General features: G+C 28.7%; 1 protein-coding gene across 1 annotated transcript in view; it reads left to right on the forward strand.

The window, feature by feature from the left end:
• Window positions 1-21,336, forward strand: part of LOC142332383 (vascular endothelial growth factor receptor 1-like) — a 56,117-nt gene extending 34,781 nt beyond the window's left edge. The window contains exons 6-8 of the mRNA XM_075378806.1: window positions 6,952-7,087; window positions 19,179-19,324; window positions 21,190-21,336. Coding sequence (XP_075234921.1) covers window positions 6,952-7,087; window positions 19,179-19,324; window positions 21,190-21,222 — 315 coding nt within the window. The 3' untranslated portion in view covers window positions 21,223-21,336. The remainder of the gene's footprint in view (window positions 1-6,951; window positions 7,088-19,178; window positions 19,325-21,189) is intronic.
• The last annotated feature ends 227 nt before the right edge of the window (window positions 21,337-21,563 follow it).

Here is a 21,563-nt window from a genome sequence, read left to right on the forward strand (position 1 = left end):
GTGATTTGAAATTTGATATCGTAATACATCTGAAAGTAGGAGAAATTTTAGGTTAATAAAATAAAATATAAAATTTTATACTTATTAGGTTTCTGAACTGTACATTCAGCCTAATGTTTCTAATACTGCTGTATGTATAACCATGAAGTAATTTATACAACTATAAGATGCTTATCTCCTTTTATCTGTTTTACAGTGTACCCCATTTTTGATAATTGACATCACTCTCCATATGATACAGAACTAAAAACTTATACCCTACTAATAATTAAAAAAAGTCTTTTCTGTACATCTGCTACCCTCTCAGTTGTTATAAAACAAGCTGTAGTCCTAAATTTTTCAGCACAGATCTAAAATTTGACTAAAATTTTGAATGTAATTACTGGCATATTGAAAATTTATACTTACTTAATCAGCACTAGATTTCTATGTGCTTCAGATAGAATTCATTTTGACTATCTGGTCAAAAGAAATTTAGCATCTAATTTTTGCCTAAATCCAGAGTACTTGTTCCCTCTGTAATACATGAAGACCAGTTCTATAAATTTACAGAATTCCTAGTTTATAATAAATATTAGATAAGATAAATTTTGCCGGCCTCTGTGGCATGAGTGGTAGCATCTTGGCCTTTCATCCAGAGGTCCCGGGTTCAAATCCCAGTCAGGCATGGCATTTTCACATGCTACTTGTCATTCATCTCATCCTCTGAAGCAATATCTAACGGAGGATGGTCCCGGAGATAAATAAAAAGCAAGATATATTAGATATTATATAAAAAGACATGTAAAATTTTGGATCATCAAATATGAATGGCACACATATTTGAGTTCAGTCTAACATTTAAAGAAATTTCATATATTTATATGACTATACTAATTTTACATTCATAGACTCGAATTCAAAAATGTCATTTAATTTTTACATTAAATATTATTACCAATAATTTTAGTTGTAATAATAATAATTTAAAATTAAAACTGATTATGGTGTAAGGACCAAAAGATGTTTCTCAGATGATAAATTATGTTTTATTATTCTATTGGCCAAATCAGTTATTAAGTTTATTATTATTTCCAGTTAAGTGGAAATCTATGGTGATTCAGACTCCATTATTGTGTATTAAAATGTACTTCCATTATCTACATTTTCCTGTAAAAATTTATTTTCATTTAAATTGGTGAACAAATTACTAAAACTGTATCATAATTATAAAAAGAAAATATTTTATTTTGGAATAATATTGAAGTATGTGACAGCACTAATTATGCGATATAATAAAACAGTGAAAAATTTAATTAAAATGTTAATATTTTTTTTTATTTTTTATTAAAGCCCAGTGAATAAAGGTCACTGATAAACATATGCTTAAAATTCATTACAACTTTACTTTCTTTCCCTAAGTATAAAGGATTATGAATCATCATCATAGCTAACCATCATGTCTTTATAATAATGACATCATCACATAATTGTCATTACGTTAATACATTTCTTTAATCAGATTTATTTTTAATGTGTAGATTATTGGAAGTATTTTATTGAGGTTAGGTTTTGTTAGATGACAAAGTTAATTTATGAAGTAACATCTTGTATAAGTTATTGTTTAAGTTTGAAATCAATTATTTAATTATAAAATAATGGGAAAACCGACATTAATTGTGTAATTTTCAATTTTTTCTATGCTTAAAAAAATTTTATTATTTTAATTCAATCTTTTAACAATAAATTTGTGTTTTATTTATATATTCCCCATTTGAATGAACGCAAACCAGATTTAGTTAAATTTCTTTGTATTAATAGAAATAGATTACTATTTAGCATAAGCTGATTATAAATGTTTAAATTGTATTGCCTATTATGGCAAATAAAATTTTAATAAACCTGACAACCTGATTTAAAAACATGGACTTGTTAAATTTTATGTAATAACACTTTATTATGCAAAATCAGAAAATTAAGTAATTGATAATTTTATTCTCTGAATTAAGTTGCTAAACTACATATTTGTCAATTTCATTTTGTTTTCTGTATTTTTTTTTTATCTCTTATCAATATTTTTAATAGACTGATTGCTTTAAAATAGAAATGAGTTTATCCAAATTTATTATTTCTTTCAAGTTGGATCTGATAACATTAATAATTCACCTTCACTTTTTGTGCATATATATATATATATATAAAACATTAACTTTATCATTCTGTTTTCATTTTTCTTTTATCATCTTTTTTCTGTTCTTATGTTAACATAATTTATTTTTTATTAAAATTATTGCATGTGCTTGCTTATATGTATGAGACTGTATTTACAACTCATAGTGATGTGAAACATTCTGTGTTGGTTTTGTTAACATAATCAGCTGTATAAATTAACTAATAAATTTTTGTTATAATTAAAAGATATTTTATTAAATTTCAAAAGGTTTAAATTAGATAGTTATCACTTTTGCAAGTTTTAATTAGCCAAAGTATGGCCTTCAGAAATTAAAGCCAGCCCTTTTGTAGATTTATTTAAAAACCTTTCATAAGTATTAGATAAATTTTTAAAGGTAATCGGTGAATACATTTTATTAAAATAAAATGTTTATTTATAAAATATGTATTCTCAAATCTAATTACATTTTTTATTTAATCCAACATAATTTTTCACCAATAGGTACCTGAAGGTTGTTAAATAATCAAACAAATATGAGGACTTACTGAAATGTAATGCACACTATTTCATAACTCGCAATTGAAAAAAAGGTAGTCAAATGAAACAAATGTGGCATAAAAGTTCCTTTTATTTGCTATAAAAACTTACATTTATTTTTCTTTATAATCATCATTAACAGCTACCTATTTCTCCCAAAAGTGAACCAGTGTTCTCATTTTGTCAGTGAAGAATGGTGGTAATCTTTCCTTGACTTACGATCTCACTGTATCCTTCAGTTCATCATCAGTGGTGAAATGAATACCCTTAATATGCTTCTGTAATTGCTAAAACAAATGAAGTTTGCAGGACACCAAATCTGGTGAATATGCATTTTCTCTTTCTGTTTAGCCTCCAGAACCATCGTAAGGTATTACTTCAGAGGATGAATGAGGGCGATATGTATGAACGTAAATGAAGTGTAGTCTTGTACAGTCTCAGGTCGACCATTCTTGAGATGTGTGGTTAATTGAAACCCAGCCACCAAAGAATACCGGTATCCACAATCTGGTATTCAAATTTGTATAAAAATAACTGCCTTTATTAGCACTTGAACCTTAGGAATTTTGACTTCAAATCAGCTGGTTTGCGATGATGAGTTCACAATTAGCCCATCCCAGTGGGTTGAGTGTGGAGGGTCAGAAATAGGTTCAAATTTCAACTTCACTAGAGCCTTAGTAGTTGGGAAATTAAACTGCAAGATAGCAGCACCTATTGCTTTGTGTGGGATTTTGTTTTCCTGTTACTTCCAATGTACATTACATTTTAGCTGCCTCTCATATTTTAAATTAAAAAACTTTTTGTAACTAAAAATTTAGTAGTTTCTAGATCTCTTTATGTAAATAAAATCATTAATTTTATTTTTCGGGCTTAAATTATTAAATGAATATTTAAATCTTTCATTAAAAACAAATATTGATAATTTATGATCAAAAGATGTTTTTGTTTAGTTCTGTTTTTTTTTTTTATTCATTATAAAATACTCAGATTTCTCTTGAAACATTGTATGTGATATATTAACTACATGTATATATACACCACAGTTTTTATATATATTTTAAAATCATACAGATTAGCATTTGTACATATCTGTTTTTTTTTTTTTTTATAACAATATATTTGTAAAAAAAATTGCTACTGCTTAAATTGCATGTATCAGCTGGATAGTTTTTAAGTGCCTTTAATGCATATCATTTTCTTGTTGTAATTCTTTGCACATTATTTAAACTAGATATTAAACTTCCAACTTTCTAACAAAATAATAATAATATACTTTTTATTAGTAATAAAAGAAGAATTATAATTTTAAAGGAACTGAGATACAAACTATATCAGTTTGAGTGACTTTCTCTGTTAGTGATGATGTTACTTGTACACACGGTCTGTGTGGATGGTGAAGAGATAAAAGTGTCACTTGTAGTGCGAAATATCATCTCCACTACAATGGACTTGGAATGTTGATTTGCAGTAGTGTATTTGACTCGGTGAACAAAGGGTCCTTACAATCCTTAGTTAACTTAGTATTGAATGTAATTTATTCTTGGAATTTTATGCTGTTTATTGGAAGTGACTTTGACTCATGATCAGGTTGCCTACATCCAATTATGATTATGGCGACTAACAACAATAATATTCAAATTAGACTGGTACTGACAGTTAGTTAGTTGATTCAACACATAACTGGAATTTTTACTGAAATCTAGTAACAACCTTTATAGTGTACCAGCAAACAATGTCCAATGTAACATTTGCTGTTGAAAAGTGTTATTTCAAAAATAAATATGGAATATGTTACTAAAGAATTTAATAGTTTATTTTTTACAGTATATTGTCATTTATGTGTTAATATTTTTCTTTTGTTAAATTTACTATATTATCATAATTATTTATTGGGTTTTTAAAATTAAAGTTATAGTATTAAAATATTTAGCAAAGACTGTACCAAGTGGCAACAGTCTTCCTATTCCATTTAAAATAATAATAATATTGTACATTAATCAAGAAAAATTCTTTGTAGATATTAGTGACAGTCAGTTTTTATAAAGATATTGAGATAATGAAGTCTCTATGAATTAAAGGTTAGTAAGATATTGGGCTAATTTATTGCTGGTTTTAATTTTTATCATATTTTTTTTTTTTTAATTCAAAGGTCTCTAATTTTGTTAATGTAACAATTACATTTAAAACAAACTCACTTAATTTTTGTTGTACAATTTTTAATTTTATGCAATAATAACCATTATGGTTATCAGTCATTTATAAATACCAATTTTGGAAAACTGTAACCAATATTTTATTAAATTTATGAGTACTGGATTTATTAAATATAGTTTCATCCACTTTTTATTCATTTCTCATCTTGCAGCATTTCCTGGAAGCACCAAAATCTGATTTGTTATTGACAGCAAGATTTATCACAAATGAAAATATAGTTTTACACATACACACACACGCACACATTCAGGCATACAGACAGAGGGACAGACAGACAAACAGACAGAGAGACAAACAAAAAGAGACAGACAGACAGACAGACAGGCAGAGAGAGAATATATATTACGCTATTAATAGAGTATGGGAAACCTTGAATAATTTTAACCATTAAACATAGAAAAATGAAATTTAACAAATGCAACTACCTCAAAACAATCTATTTTTTCAAGACAGTTATACCCGAAGTACTCAGAAAGCCATGGGGTAACACAAAAATTTTACATCGGAAGGATAGGTTTGTGACTCATTTGAAAGAGAATTAAAAAACAAAAATGTTGATGTAAATAAACAATTTTGTTTATGATGACCTTAACCAAAGTGGTGATCATTTATCATTATTTTTACATGACTGCCCAAAAAGGAGTGTAATGTATTTATGATGTATGTTTGTGTCTATGTATGTATGTATGTATGTAAGTTTATTTGTTTGTTCCACTGTAGTAGCTAAACAGCTGAACTGATGTAAATGTATAACCCTGTATTGGAATCCTTACGTTACGTTACATCTTATATTATAGTGGGGGAGTGTCATAAACTACATAAATATGTATATAAATATCGAACAAATTACAATGAAATTTTAAACCGTATGGTAAGAGTCTCACAGATATCATTTCTTCTGCTCAAAAAACAAAAATTTACACTATTGATCTAACAGATCACAGTTATTCAGAAATGTTATATCTTTGTAAAGAATCTTCCGATTTTCAAAATTCAAATGGGGTGTTTGCTAGTATAACACAAAATCACGATGGATTCAAACCAAAACAAAAAGAGCAATATTTTTTCCGGCAATCTTTTTTTTTTTTTAATTTTTAGTATTTATCTCTTGTTCACAGCTAGTTTCAAGAGTCCAGTAGAGACCACAAAATTTTTGTACCAAAAATTGATCATTTTGAGATAGGAGCATTTATTAAGTTTAATTTTTCTGTTTAACATGTAAAAAATATTTAAAATTTATTATATAAATCTCTTTTGTACTTAGCTGTGAAAAACATTATACGACCACTATTTTAGTCCATCAGAATTTTTGTTTTCCAAAGCCCTTTTAAATGATGTACCACTACTCTATCCTTTACATTTAAAATAATTTAGATATAGTCTTGGTGGTCTTATACAAAAAAAAATAGATGGTTTCAAGTAGGAGCATTATTAAATATCATTTTTTAATGCTTAATGGTTGAAAATTTATTTATTGCTTTCTATACTTTATTAATATCTTGTATGTATATATTTATATATATGAATAACTAGAGTATAATACGATTCATCAGATATTTTTACTCTCTGTAATTTTATACAAACCAGCTTATACTTGGGTATCTGTATAATTATTTACTCAAAGCTTTATTACCTCTATTACTGCAGATTTAAAAAAAAAAAGAAAAGTTAACAGTATAGTATATAAGAATTCAGTACGTATCAAATTAGGACCAGTTTTTTTTGTACCATTAAAATTATATTATTTATTTACTTTAAATTTTTAATCCATTATAAATATACTTTTTTATATGGAACTTTTTTTTACACATTGTATGTGATTTGATGTGATGTTAAGTTTACTGCTTTATAGAGAAAATTGTTAAGGTGAAATACGTAATTTTATAAAAAATTATTTGTGAATATATATATATATATATATATATATATATTTAATTTTGTATAAACCATGTAAAATCTATTTTTTAAAGGATGTCCATATTTATAAATACATTTCTTTTGTATAAACCTTTCTTGTAAATATTGGTTTATTGCTTGTGTTTCTTTAGGTTGATGATATTATGTTTGATCTGCATGTTGGCTTTATGAAAGACCACGCATTGTTATCTGATTCAGGACATTATTCCTGTGAAGCTATTATTGATAAAGATCCAGAAATATTTTATCTGCAAGTTTTACTTCATAGTAAGTGGAAGTGATTTTTTTTCAGAGGATGTTGGCTTCTTTGATGTTTAATATTTAAATGGATTTCTACATGTTACATCTTCAGTTTTTACAAGTTACATATTTGCATACATACATACATGTACACAGGTGGTTCCAAATTTCTTGGGAGATGATTCTGTAGCCAAAAATAAGAAAAAGGTTCATATAAACAAGTCAGAAAATGGTTTGTTAGCAAGTTTTGGCTTACAAAATATTTAGCCCTGCTTTCTGCTCCCTCTGTGAAATTAAACCATACTAAAATTCTTGGGATAAATTTGGTGCTTTCCAGACCTCTATCTTACTTAGGTTTTAAGAAAAAACAGAGTAAAACAGGAAAAGTTTTTGTAGGAAAGTACACTTTTTTAGGTTTGGAATAAAATAACATTGTTAATTTACCAATAAACAAGAAAATTTATATAACTCTTAATTCTGAGAAAATTGATGTAACTAACGTTTGTTAAAATTAAAAAAAAATTTGAGAAGTTCAATTTTAATTAGAGACAAAACAAACAAACTGGATTGAAAAAGTGGGTGATATGAATTAAACAGAACAATTTACATACAAATGCTAAAAATGTTTAAATAATTTTGAAAGACATCCTTCTAAAATATTTAAAAAAAATTTGTTTTCATAGATTGGCAGTAATAGCTGACCAACAATTAAGTTTAGTGTCTAGCATTTGAATATTCATTAGAGCGGTGGTTGTGCTGTTATTGTTTGGTCAGTTTTTTTTTTTTTCTTTCCGTAGCGGAGGAAAAAGCTCTGCCAGCCGCCGTCAGGCCCGCACTGACGGCAGTGCGGGGCTCTCACCCGCTAAAAAACCTCCCCTTCTACCATGCAGGGGCCGGATCTAAGCCATATGGTATCTACAGCCCCTGCATGATCACCCAGGCACTCCACTATCCGAATCTGTATGACCAGAAGGCGTCCCCAGGGGGCGATCGACGAGCGACGACTCCGAGGAGCCCCCACCACCCACCCCCAGAAGCTGGCCTCCCTTGATCACCAGTCATCGAACTCTAAGCTTCCATAGATTCGCATCAACTCAGCCTGCCGTTGTCTCTCTTCATTGGCCTTCTCTCGTATCATTGATGCGATCGTAGCCGAGACACAGTCCCACTTGTTGCTATCGCTGAGCATTACCTCGATTATATTGTTGGCCCTCTCCACACCCTGACCCGCAAGCACTACGCGGAAGTTGCGCCATCTAGGACAAAAAAATACTACATGCTCTGCTGTATCCAGTCCGCCGCAATCGTAACAGCGACTTGTATCGCATCTGCCCATCCTGTACAGGTAGTCTTGAAAACATCCATGTCCAGACAGGAACTGAGTGAATTCATAGCCTATATTACCGTGCTTTTGCTCCACCCAGTTCCTGACGTCTCGTATTAGCCCATAGGTCCACCTTCCTTTGTCCGAATCTCGCCACCTGTCATGCCAAGCCATGTAGAGACTGTCAATTGCCTCCTTTCTGTTTGGTCAGTTATTCACAATGGGTGATACCACAAATTTGTTTTCATTTGAAGAATTGATGGACATATTGTTAATCTAAGGTAAATAAAAATGGATTGGCCGCTGTACGTGAATAACAGGAAAATTATCTAGATCAAAGAGTAAATCGTAAAATATTTGACGTTGTGCTGAGGTGAGTTTGAGAAACAGTTACGCTTAAACCACAACGATTCAGTGCTGGTCGTGAATATTTTGTGAGAAATGCTAGAAGCAATATTGATTGGGGTACAAGTATCTCCCATCTCAAACACCAGAACTTGGTTTGCAATCAAGAACCTTACAGAAGCAACCACTATACCCATTACATACAACATGTGTACAACAGTTATTACCACCTGATTTTGATAAATGGATGAAATTCTGTCAATGATTAATTAGGAAATGTGAACATAATCCTGATTTTTTAAGTAATATTCTAATTACTGATGAATCCGTGCTTTACAAGAAATGGCACTGTAAATTATTGAAACACACACTTGGGCAGTAGAAAATCCCCACGAGACTGCTAAAAGTCATTTCCAACACACTTTTCATTTAATGTGTGGTGTGGTCTTCTTGGTGATAATCTCATAGTCCTTTTTTCTTACCATCAAGGATCAATGGAGAGGGAGCAGAAAGCAGGGTAAGTGTTTTGCAACCCGAAACTAGCTAACAAATCGTTTTCTGACTTATGTTTATTTGAACTTTTTTTCTTATTTTTGGCTATAAAATCGTTTCCCAAGAGATTACTGTGCAACTTGGAATCACTATATATAAACTAATACATTAGTTTATTTCATTCATATTTATCCTTTGTGAAACCTAACATATATGACAGGATTAATTTGTAAGGATGTTTTGGAGGATTTCAGAAAAATCCCACTACATTTGTAAAATTTAAATTATGACAAGAATTTTATTGATACACTGGGTGGCATAGATGTTCTACCCATTATATGAAAATTGGAATACTTTTTAAAACTGTTATTAGTTTTATTATTAAATTAAATAAATAAATATTTGTTTTATTCTAATCAATATATAATAATAATAATAATACTTTGTATATATAGATCATGTCATTATAAAATAAATTGTAAGATTAGAATTTATGTGATTAAAATTCATTTAAATTATTTATATAGACACATGAAGTAATGATAAAGTAAATATAATAAGCACATAAAATTATTACTACAAAATAATCCCACTATAGTTTTGGTCCTTTATTTTCACTTTACTTACTACATGCCTCTAAAACAATTGATCACACTCCAGCAGTTAACATTGTTTGTTTTTCTGTTGTGCTTCATCATTATCTAGTATTCTGCTTGGTGGCAGGTCCCTTATGCCAACGCTGGGTCAGCCATTCCTGTTACCAGCTGCCCCATTGTAGTTTTTGATCTTTACCTAATCTATTTTCTTCATCCTTCTACTGATTCTTTCGATGCAGTTGTCAAGATTCCACTTCCTCTAACTATATGCCCTAACCGGTCTCTTTTGTTTATTATATTGTATATAAATTTTTTTATGAAATAAATAACAATAGCAAAAATAGTTTTACGTATTAAATCTATCAACAAAAAATGCCAGTTAGATAAACAAAAAAATGTAAATGAGATTATCTATGAAAGAGAGAACTGAAAACTAAATTGGCTTATCATCTAAAATAAAACATACAACAAAAAATATATGCCTCTATAAATGCAGAATTAGGTATTTCGATATGGTAATTCGTCGAAAAGTGTTGTATGAGCAGAATGTTTGACCGTGATAAATATGGGCCTTTTAAAACAAATCCAAAACAAAGAAAATAAATTTTTCAGGAAAATATTTGGTTCAATAAGGAAAATGACATAATATACGTATATGAATTCCACCCCCACAAAATACTATGCCAAAAATTTAAAGAAATAAAAAACAAATGCGTGAGAGATCGGCTTTCATAGGACATATTTTAAAATTAGTGATAATAGAATTGTAAAGAAAATACTCCTCTTTTATGAAAAGAAATAAAAACTAAAAGTATTTATTGTGATTACATTAAAAAAGACTTATCAAACTAGGAATAGAAATTCTGGACTTACAAAACAGAAATTAATCAAAAAATTAAAATATTGAAGAAGGTTTTTATTGAAGAAGAAGCTCCAAAATAAAAAACATATAAATTAGTAACAAAAGAATTTAGGATAAAGGTCAGTAAGAGACAAAAAATACTGGCAGAAAAGAAAGAGTAGAACACTAAGAAAAGTGTTAAACATGATCCAAAGTTGGCTAGAAAAAAGACTATAACCACATTGAATTATGTTTACATAGGCAGGCATATATAGTATAGAATATTAAGGCAACATTTTAAGTTTTTTAAGGTAATATTATTTATAAGATAATATAATTTTTAGATAATATCTACAAGATACTTTTAATTGAGGGAACTTAATTATAAACGCACAGTACATTCTACAGTAATTCAGATCAGAACTAAGCTACTGTTTTGAGCATTTCCTTCTTCCATAGTGGCTTTCCTGTCAAGTGTAACTGTCAATATGCTTATAAAAAGGAATGCAGTTTTCTTCAATGAATTTAAATGCCTTTCTGAGTGTTAGAATTTTTCCTTCTGTTATCAGTGTAATCAATATTCCCAATTTTATTTTTATAAGTTGTTTGCAATTAACTGTTTGAAGGCTGAAAATCTGTTTAAATGTTTTTACATATACGTGAATGTGGTTTTCCATGCAACCAAATAATTGATTTTTTTTCACTGTAATTTTGCTTCTTCCACTACTGTATCTCATTAATAAAGACAGATTACTTTATTAACAAGTTAAAAGTTCTCTTTTCAACAGCACAAAGACTCTCTGGTACATACACTATTCTCTATAAAATTACAAATGGTGCTGCGCTCTAATTATCAAGCTTCTGAAACATGTTTAGGTATATATATATTTTTTCTATTGAATAGGCATGATTAACATAGAATATCTTTTATGAAAACAATTTTTTTTTATTATTTTGGTTTGTTTGAGTATATTGTTTTATACACTCAACTATTAAAATAATTAGATGTGCTAGATTCTTTTTGTTTACATATTCAGTTTTAAATGTAAAAATATTGTAGATATTGTTTGGTTTTTCTGTTTCTGTCTATTATAGTCCACATCAAAACGAGATCACTTTGAATTTTGTTTTTTAGCTTGATGTTTTGTTGATTCATTCTTTCACTTTGAGTTTGTTTCTGTTCTAGGTTTTCCTCTTTTTCCCTTGGTTTTTCCTGGAAAGTCTGTAGATTTTGTATTTTGTTTTTAAATATTTCTCTATCAAATATCTTTTCTTCCTTTTCGTCTGTCTAGTTTATTTTAATTCTTCCATTTATCTAAAGCGATTAGATTTGTTCTTACATTTTACGAAGCAATTAAATATTTTCATAGTCACCCTGTTTTTTCTTATTTTTTTAATTGTCCAAGAAGCATAATCTCTTTTTTCATATTTTATCTGTAATCTCTTCAAATTACTGTAACTTTTCTATTTTTTCTGCATGTATTTTTATTATCTTTCTACCATTGACATAATATTTTACTTTCTACTTTATGATAATTTTTTGCATTCTTGGTTTATTTGCTAGGTAGTTGTTTCTGTGAATTATAAACATTTAAGTTTTATCATTGTGTTATAGTACCTAAATTTCACATTATACGTTATCAGTCTTTTATTATAGTTTGTTTACTATTTCTTGTTTAAAAAAAAATTTTTATGCCATTTATTACCAGTTACGTGTAAATTTGAAGTAATAAAAACTATTCTAAATAGTTTTCTAATCTGAAAAATATATTTCATGAAAATGTACTTTCAATAGTTACACCAGTAAAAAAAAAAAACTGTTGGAAACCAACCTCCTATAAAAATATAAGTTTGCTTGGTATTTCTATAAACAAGAAATATAAGCTTTTTCCTTAGAATGTAACTAATTCTCCCTTCTCTTGTATAAATGGTGTCATTCAAATCTATCAGGTTTACAGCAACATATCTCTGATGAGGCATAATTTAAAAATCTTAATCGTATAACTAAAGTCTGCGTCAGGGCTGACATGCATATACAGCTTGTCCATTAAAACAATTTTATCTGTTTCATCATCTATTTTCATCTCTTTGCCACTGAAAAATTCATTCAATTAAAAAAAACAACACCTTATGTGCATGTCAGCCCTGTTACAGAACTAAGTAATGACATTCTTAAATTGTGTCTCATCATGGATGTGTTGCCATAGATCTTATAAACAAATGATACCATTTATATATATACTTTTTCCTTATCCTGTTGAAATAGATTTAACAGGATGAAAATTTTTCTTTTTATAATTGAATTATAATTTTTCCTCACATCAGCAGGATTAGTAATGAAGATTTTCTTTATGAAGTGGTATGAAAATACTCTAATTGGCTCAATATCTTTTTGGGAACATGGCAGCTAATCTATATAAAATAATCAGTTATGAGAAAGCTGTAATAATTGCTATACTTGTATATATTTTGTTAATGATCCTTGTATTAATATTATCAATTACAAAAGTGTTTTATTGTAAATAATAGTTATATAAAGATTTTCTGTTTTTTAAGACTTATTTTGAAAAATTTCTGAGATGAGTGAAATGATTATAAAGTTAAAAAACTTTTTAGAATGAATAAAAAATATAAGCATCAATTTTTTTCCATTATTCTGTAAAAGGAACAAAATTAGCTGCTTTTTTTTCTAGATTTTCACCTTTCTGTTTTCCCAATAATTTTTCATTTTTTGGTACAGTTTTTACTTTTTTCTTTTTTCTGTTATTACTTTGATGAATTTTCTTTTTTTTCTGGCACTACTTGAAACACTTTAATAACTTTCTTACTTATTTTTTTTTTGATTCTGGTTTTCTTAGTTAGTTTTTTATCAAAAATCCTTTTTATACTGGTAAGGTATTGTATTTTATATACGCTTCAAAATTCCATTTCCATATTCCCACGTACAGGCTTCAAAGTTTCTGTGATGAATTAATTCATCATATAAAAAAATACACTTCCTGTTAAAGTAAAACTTTATTTTAATAGTATTTTTGATTTTTTAAATAGTACAGTGTGTCCGTAGTAATAATAGTGGAGTTTTAAATGGTTATAGGTTGAGAACAAAGTATTGTAGCGATGAACTATATATTAAATGAAAGAGAACAAAATTTCTTACTTGTTGAGTAGATTTCGATGTGTGCTCCCTTAGTTGCCCTGCACGCATCAAGATGATATTCAGTTTCTTGCCATACATGGCAGAGAACATCCACCATGTAGAAGAAACAGCTTCAATGATCCTTTCTTTTAAATGGTCCAGATTTCAAACTTGAATGGAATACACTTGTGGTTTTACATAACCCCAAAAATAGAAATCCAGGTAAGGTCTGGAGACCATGGTGGCCAGGCAATCCACCCTTCTTGTTTGACCCATCACTGAGGAAATGTTTAGTTTAGAAAATCCTGCACGGTTGCAATGAAATGTGGAGGTCCTCCATCTAACTGGAAAATGGAATTCTCTGTTATTTGGGGTGCTGCATACCCTTCTTACACATCCAGGAAGATGTTCCCCATTATTGTTTTTTCAGAAAAAATTAAGGGGCCAATAACTCTAACCTATCCAGAATATCTACAGCGAAATCAAATCATTTTTTTTTGTCCTGCAGATAAAATTGTTGTAACATCTGAATTTTGTATGCAGTGAAATGTAACCATATTTTTAACACATAGTGAGTAGTTTAAGGAATGCCCAACTGTCTAGAACACTTTCACACGGATTTCTTCAGGCTACGCAACAAACTTGTTTGCACTGCTTCAATCGTTTCATCAGACACTGATGGCCATCCTGGATGTGTTTGCTTCAGTAGGCTGCCTATTTCTTTGGGTTGATTGTCCCATCGCTGAATGTTATTTTCATCCAGGGTCTTCATTTACACATGACAGCCTTCACGCTTAACACATATAACTGACACAAACATAGCAAGCCAAAACATACATTGAACCTTCCTCTCCACCACAAACATGGTGACTACCACTGCTTGTATGTACTGGAATCAGAACTCGCATGCGCTAGTTTTCACATACATAAACTTGGAGGGTTTCTCTTTCATTTAACATACAGTTCATCTCTCTACAATGCTTTGTTCCAAAGCTATAAACATTTAAAACCCCACTATTATTTTATGTACATTCTGTATATTAATTTTTTTAAATTGCCTAGTGAGTGATAATTAGTGATTAATGTCGGATAGTTGGATATATCCACATAATCGGCATCTCACTGTGTTTCATTTATTTTAACATCATTTTGACATGCACAAACACATTCAGCATGCACGTACACATACGTACTCTCAATATCAATCTTCTGATACTTGTTTAACTACATATTCATTTTCTATTGTATAAGCATGACCACATAGAATATTTATAAGGAAAAAGTTTTTATTTATTTTGCACTTATATTGTTTTCTACAAAAAACCCTTCAATTATTAAAGTAACTAGGTGTGTTAAATTTTTGTTGTTTTTTTTCCGGTTTTTAAATGAAAAAAAAAAAAGATTGTACATATTATCATGTTTTTTCCTGTGTATTCCACAACAAAACAGCTTCATTATCACTACTTTTTGTTTTCTATCTATCTTTGTTGTTTTGTTTATATTCTTTCAGTTTTTCACCTTGAATTCATTTATATTCTTCTGTTCTAGGTTTACCTTTTTTGCTCTTGCTTTTTGCTAGAAACTTAACTAAATTTTATTAAAATAAAATCTTCTTTCTTTCTGTTGTTACATTTATTCTATGTACAAAGTATTATTATTTAAGAAAATAAAATTTATTGCTATTTTTTTTTTTTTTTTTTTTTTTTTTTTAGTGCGTTACTGTGCTTTGAAACTAGCTGTGAAAAACATTAAATGCCTTCTATTATTTGGCTTTATTTTTGCTTTTATTTTTAAATATGAATAAAGAGCTTTGCTAAACAATATTGAGATAAAGAAATAAACTGGAAAACAAACATTTTTCATGAAAATTTAACAATAAAAATGTTAAAGATGTCCATTCAATTGTTTAAAAGTAGAAATAGTGTACTCTTATATGTACTGCGTGACCAAGTTCACATTTCATGTGAAAAAATGTGGCCTAAAAACTTCTAAACCACTAGCTGACTCAACAGTTACAAAGTTACAAGTACAAGTGTGGGTTGCAAGTGTTGTATTACAACTGTTCATGTATTGCATATTAAGCATTGTTATTTCCTTTTTTATTATTATTAATAAATGTAACAGATTTTTATTATTAATTTTACTAGTTATATTCAGTAACTATATATATATATATATATATATATATATATATATATACAGTCAGATAATTTTATCATGCACATCATGATACTACACACTATAATTCTGCTATGGTTTATAATACAGAGGTACTCACATCTCATTTGATTCATAGAATGTAGTTATGCATAACTGGTATTGTCTTAAGGCAAGTGTTGGAAATGTCCACTTTTTCCTGAAAGAAGCACCGAACTCTGTGCACCATATTTTTCAAGATAAATTTCATTAGCAGTGATGTTCTACAAAGGGTATCAAGAAATATGGTGCGAATGATTCGCTCCTATCTTCAGAAAGATGGTGGACATTTCCAATACTTGCTGTAAGACAGTACCAGTTGTGCATAACTACATTCCATGAATCAAAATAATTGTGAATATCTCTGTATTATAGTCCATAATGGAATGATAGTGTATATCATGATGTGCACAGTAAAATGTTCATATATATAAAACAGAAAATAAGAAATAACATTAATAAATAATAATTTATAAAAAAAGATATAAAACAAATATTTCTAACAATGTTTTTAGAATAAAATACACACATATCAGTTTTTAGACAACTTGAATCAAAATTATTTATTTAGCCTAAAAACATCTAACTGAAACTTCCATCTCAGATTCTCCCATTACAATCTAATGTATTAGTTTATAATTTCTTCATTTTCATTTATTTATTTTCTTATGTGTACTTACATTTTTGAGTATCTTTTCGTTTTCAAATTTATTTCAGTTTTCAACTTAACTTGATTTAATTATCATAACCTGATAATTGAGATTTACTGTTTAATTCTTTCTTTATGTTTCTTTCACTCTTACATTATCTTTCCTTTATATAATTTTTCTTTACAAAATATGTAGTCAAATAAGAAAATTTACGTAGAATTAATGATGACGGTTCTTGCTGTGGGATACAAATAAGTAAACATATCATTTAATTTAAAAAAAATATATTTATTTTATTTTTATATTTTTTTGCTTTTATAAAGATGTGATAGTTCACTAATGTTGGCCTTTGTCTGTTGAAAGTTGTATGTAAAAGATTTTTATTTCAACTTTATTATTACTAAATAATAAATTTAAACTATGTAGACTTGGCTGAGATTTTTTCCAGTTATCTGTCATTATATCTCTATATAAATTATTTAGTTTTATATTTCAAAGAAATCTTGCCACATTTGTTATATGATAAGAAAATTATTTATTACAATAATAAAACAATCTACTCATTATAATTTTAATTTATTATCTTGTTTATAATGATGAATTTATAACAAAGCAAATACAGTATGTGTATGTTTCCTATATCTCAATAAGTTATTATGTCCTCATAAAAAGTATAACAAGTGAAAAAAGGATTTAGCAATTTGAGAGTTGGCAGATTGATTTAAAACAAATCGATTTGTAATAAATAATGCTTCAATATTTCAATCGACTAATGAATTTTGTAACAATTACCTTAAAGTAAGGTCTTTTGAAATTATAATTGTAAAAACAGATTCGTTTTGTCAGCTTTACTAAATAATGTCTTGAATAAAAAGTCTGAATCTTAAATCACTAAAGAGAATTTAATGAGTTGTATTTTTGTGTATTCTTTATGAAGGTCAGCCTATTTACAGATTATCGATCTCAAACTTGATGGCACATGATATTTAATCCAGAAGTAATTTATATACGTTTATTTTGATTCAGTAATTAAATCTTTCTACCCAGATTTTTAATGTTAATTATGTAAGAAATTTTTAAATAGTTAACATTTTTATTTTATATTTATAATAATTAAAAATGGGTAGGGGAAATGAAAATACTTTGTATTTTAATGCAAAGTAGAACAAGTTTTTTTATGTTTCAAATGAAATTTTTTAAACCAAACATACACCGTTTTGATCAACCAACTTTTGTCATTGTTGAGGTAAAATCATAATTCCATTGTTGTAAAACTTGTATGTATTCTGGACAAAAAACTGTGGTAAGTGATTTTCACAGGTCTCTTTTATAGCCAACTTTATACCTTTAAGAAAGTTCTGTAGAGACCAAAGCAAGTAGTAGTTTGATTTTATTAGGACAGGACTATACAGTGGATGCATCAAAACATCTCAGCTTGACTCTCGCAATTTTCAACAGATCACCAAAGGTGAGTCTGGTGTTGCCATGTGGAAGGCACCATCTTTTCTATTGATTAATCCTGATTGCTTTATCACAATTGTTCTGAGTATTTATTTATTATTTATTATAATCTTTTCAGTTATTGACAGTGAGGTTAGAATCATTTGACCATGTAGCAGCAGTTCATAGTGAACAATGCATTTCAAATGCCCCCCCCCCCCACACACATCATCATCATCATCATCATCACAATCATCCACTTTTCTTAGCATCAATTCTGACTTTACAATCATTTGTGGAGTTTTAGCTTTCTTTGACCGTGATTTTTCTATACATTATAATTATATACATATTAATTATATACATTATAATGAGCCATTTCAAAAATAGTTTGATTTTGTTCTGTTTTAGTAATGATTCGCAGATGAAAATTTGATCCATTAAATTTATCTTTGTTAAATTTTGTGACATCCAAACGCTGAGTATTTTTTATCCAGACTTCTTTAAATAGTTTAGAACTGTTTTGTGGTTATTGTTTAGTTTGTTACTGATATCAAAATTGTTAATATTCTGATTTTATTCAATTTTTCATGATTTCATCGACTTTTTCAGTCATTTGCCGATCCGAACAAGGTGCATTATTGAGATTAAAATATCCATGTTGAAATCCCTTGAACCAGCTTTCTTCTTCATATATTGATACTGATCATGTTCATAAAGATGTCACATTTTTTTAATCGCTTGAGTCACATTCTCCTTTTTTATTATACAATTTCAAAATGTATTGAATCTTTTATTTATTTTTGCTCATTTTCGAGATGAAATAATTTTTAAATAAATAAATTAATATAATAATAATTTTTCTAAAAAATACTCAGAGGTATGTCACCTTTCAAAAGCATGTTGCCAGATTTGAATAATATTACCAGATTTATGTGATAAAGTCATCTATTCAAGAATACAAAGAAACTTTTCCCCAACCTCAAAATTTAAAAATTATTATTATAATTTTATTTTTTTCCAGTTTAATTTTGTCACTTAGCTTTTTTGTGATTGATTGGTTTTAAAACTAATAAAGATGTTATTTATTTTTAATAGCACATGTAGATACTGTTGAAAAACCTACCATTAATGTAAGTGTTGCATTGATTGGTGGTAATGCTGAATTAGATTGTTCGGTATCAGTTGCTGCTGGTGTAATTGTAACACTTGATTGGGTACCACCAAATCTTCAATTACTTGGTGTAAGTATGCGTATTTATCTTTTCTCTTATTTATTTACTGTTTAATTTTCCTTCTTTCCTTAATAACTACTTTACCAGTTGGCAGCAGGTAACTGGTAAAGTTACCTGCTAATAAAAACATTAAGCTGAGTTGTACCATAACACCAACACTTTGTAACATCTTCTCTTCTTTTTCCACCCTAAAAAGGTGGATACAGGAGTGCAGGTTGTAATTTACAAATTAAATTCCTTGTTATACGCAAATATAAAATGGTAATTGAGGAAAACGAAAGTGATCTGCTGAGAGCAATTTTTACCTTGCAAAAGTTTAAATATAAGATGAAAATATTAGCTTTGAAATAAAAAATGATGGTCTTTATAAAAAAGTATTCAATTCTGATCCCAGGTTTCGAAGCTTGTACATTATTTTGGTACAAGCTTCACATTTTAATCACATTAGATGTGATGTGCAGTTTTTCAAAGACGAAGCTATTTTAAACAAACTTAACAAGTTTAGAGCAATATGTAGAAATGTTCATAAAACTTTAAAGAACTAATCAAGGATGAAATTCCACAAAGCACTTGCCGTAACTGTATTTTTATATAGTGTGAGACCTGGATCACAATGAAGAAGAGATTCATTTAATACAGTCAGGAAGGTGACGATCTTAAAAGCAACAGCTGGATACATTAGGACAGACAGGAAGAGAAATGAGTTAGGGATGCCTGTTCTCTTATAGACCATTAAGGGATATAAATTCATGCGGTATACCACATTATTAGTCACAATACCTGTCAGCTGAAGTTCTGATATATAGACCAGATGGAAAAAGAGATGGAGGAAGACCTCTGAAAAGGTGGATGCAGAAACAGGTTACTTAGTTTACCTATTAAGTGGAGAAAAAGAACTACTTCACTGTATTATCCTACAATATTCTTTCTCTTTTTTATAAATTTATTTATTCCTATACAACAAACAAAAAGAGCACTTTCTTACTCCAATCTTATATTGATCAGAATTTTTTAACATTATTTTAATTAACTCAGTTGATATCTGTATTTATATTTATTATGTATATATGTTTTGATTTATTATGTCAACATAAAAAAAACCTTTATTAACAGAAAGATGAATCTTGGTTGAAATTTCACAATATACTTCGGTTAAACAATATAAGAGGGACAGCTAAAATGTAATGAAATAATATAATGTCACATAGAGTGACAGGTTCTTTCATCTTGTATTTTCATTCCTGTACTACTTACATTCCAAAACGTTTTTCATCCTTGCCCTCTCATTTTATTTCATTTGACATTGTTATGGAATTGTTTACACCTGCTATGTCAATGCATCTAAAACAACATGCAGCAATTGAATTTTTAACTGCAAAAAAATTAACCCTAGTGAGAAAAATTCATCATTGTATTGTATCTGCAAGTATTTTGAGTAGATAGGCAGTAAAATTTCGAGCATCCAAGGTGATAAAGCGATTGTTGAGGTTGAACTTCATAGTGGTTGTTCAGTTTCTGTGACTGATTAAAAGCACCAAAAAGAGGAGGAACACCTTAGGAAATGTGTGTGTCATGTTCGACTATTCACAAAGCCAATAATTGTGTAACATGATAGCTCAGTTGAACACAATATTTGCAACAGGCAAGATTATTGCGAAGTTGACTCTCTCCTCTTGTTTTCTGTCAGCCGAAATTGTTATGGTGTCAAGTACATCTACTATGTTAAAACGTCGAAAACAACATACAATGATTGAATTTTTAACTCTATACTCAACAGATTTGGTGCTATGAAATTTTCACTCCTTTCTGCAATTATAGAATGATATTAAGGAGATTCAATTCACAATGATGATCTGAAGATGCATTCATTTCAGGATTATGAATTGAAGGATGTAGTGAAGTTGTAGATCAAGGAGAGACCACAAACAGTCTTCAATGACGGAATGGGAAAATTGGTTTACAGCTGAGAGAAATGTGTAGCGGTAAATGGTAACTATATGGAAAAATAAATATAAGTTTTAATAGCAAATAAAATGTACTCTTATGGCATATTTGTTTCATTTGACTATCGCTATCTCTTTTCATTCTCAAATTATGAATTACTATGCATTGTCTTTCAACCACCCCTCATACATGTACTTAGATTAGGTTCTTTATTATTAACGTACATGTATTTAATTTTTGTTTTAAATTATTCTTTTACAGAATAATCATATTGAAATAACAAACGCTACAAAAACGTCACAGA

Source organism: Lycorma delicatula, chromosome 11, assembly GCF_047948215.1.
Source record: "Lycorma delicatula isolate Av1 chromosome 11, ASM4794821v1, whole genome shotgun sequence".
NCBI lineage: Eukaryota > Metazoa > Arthropoda > Insecta > Hemiptera > Fulgoridae > Lycorma > Lycorma delicatula.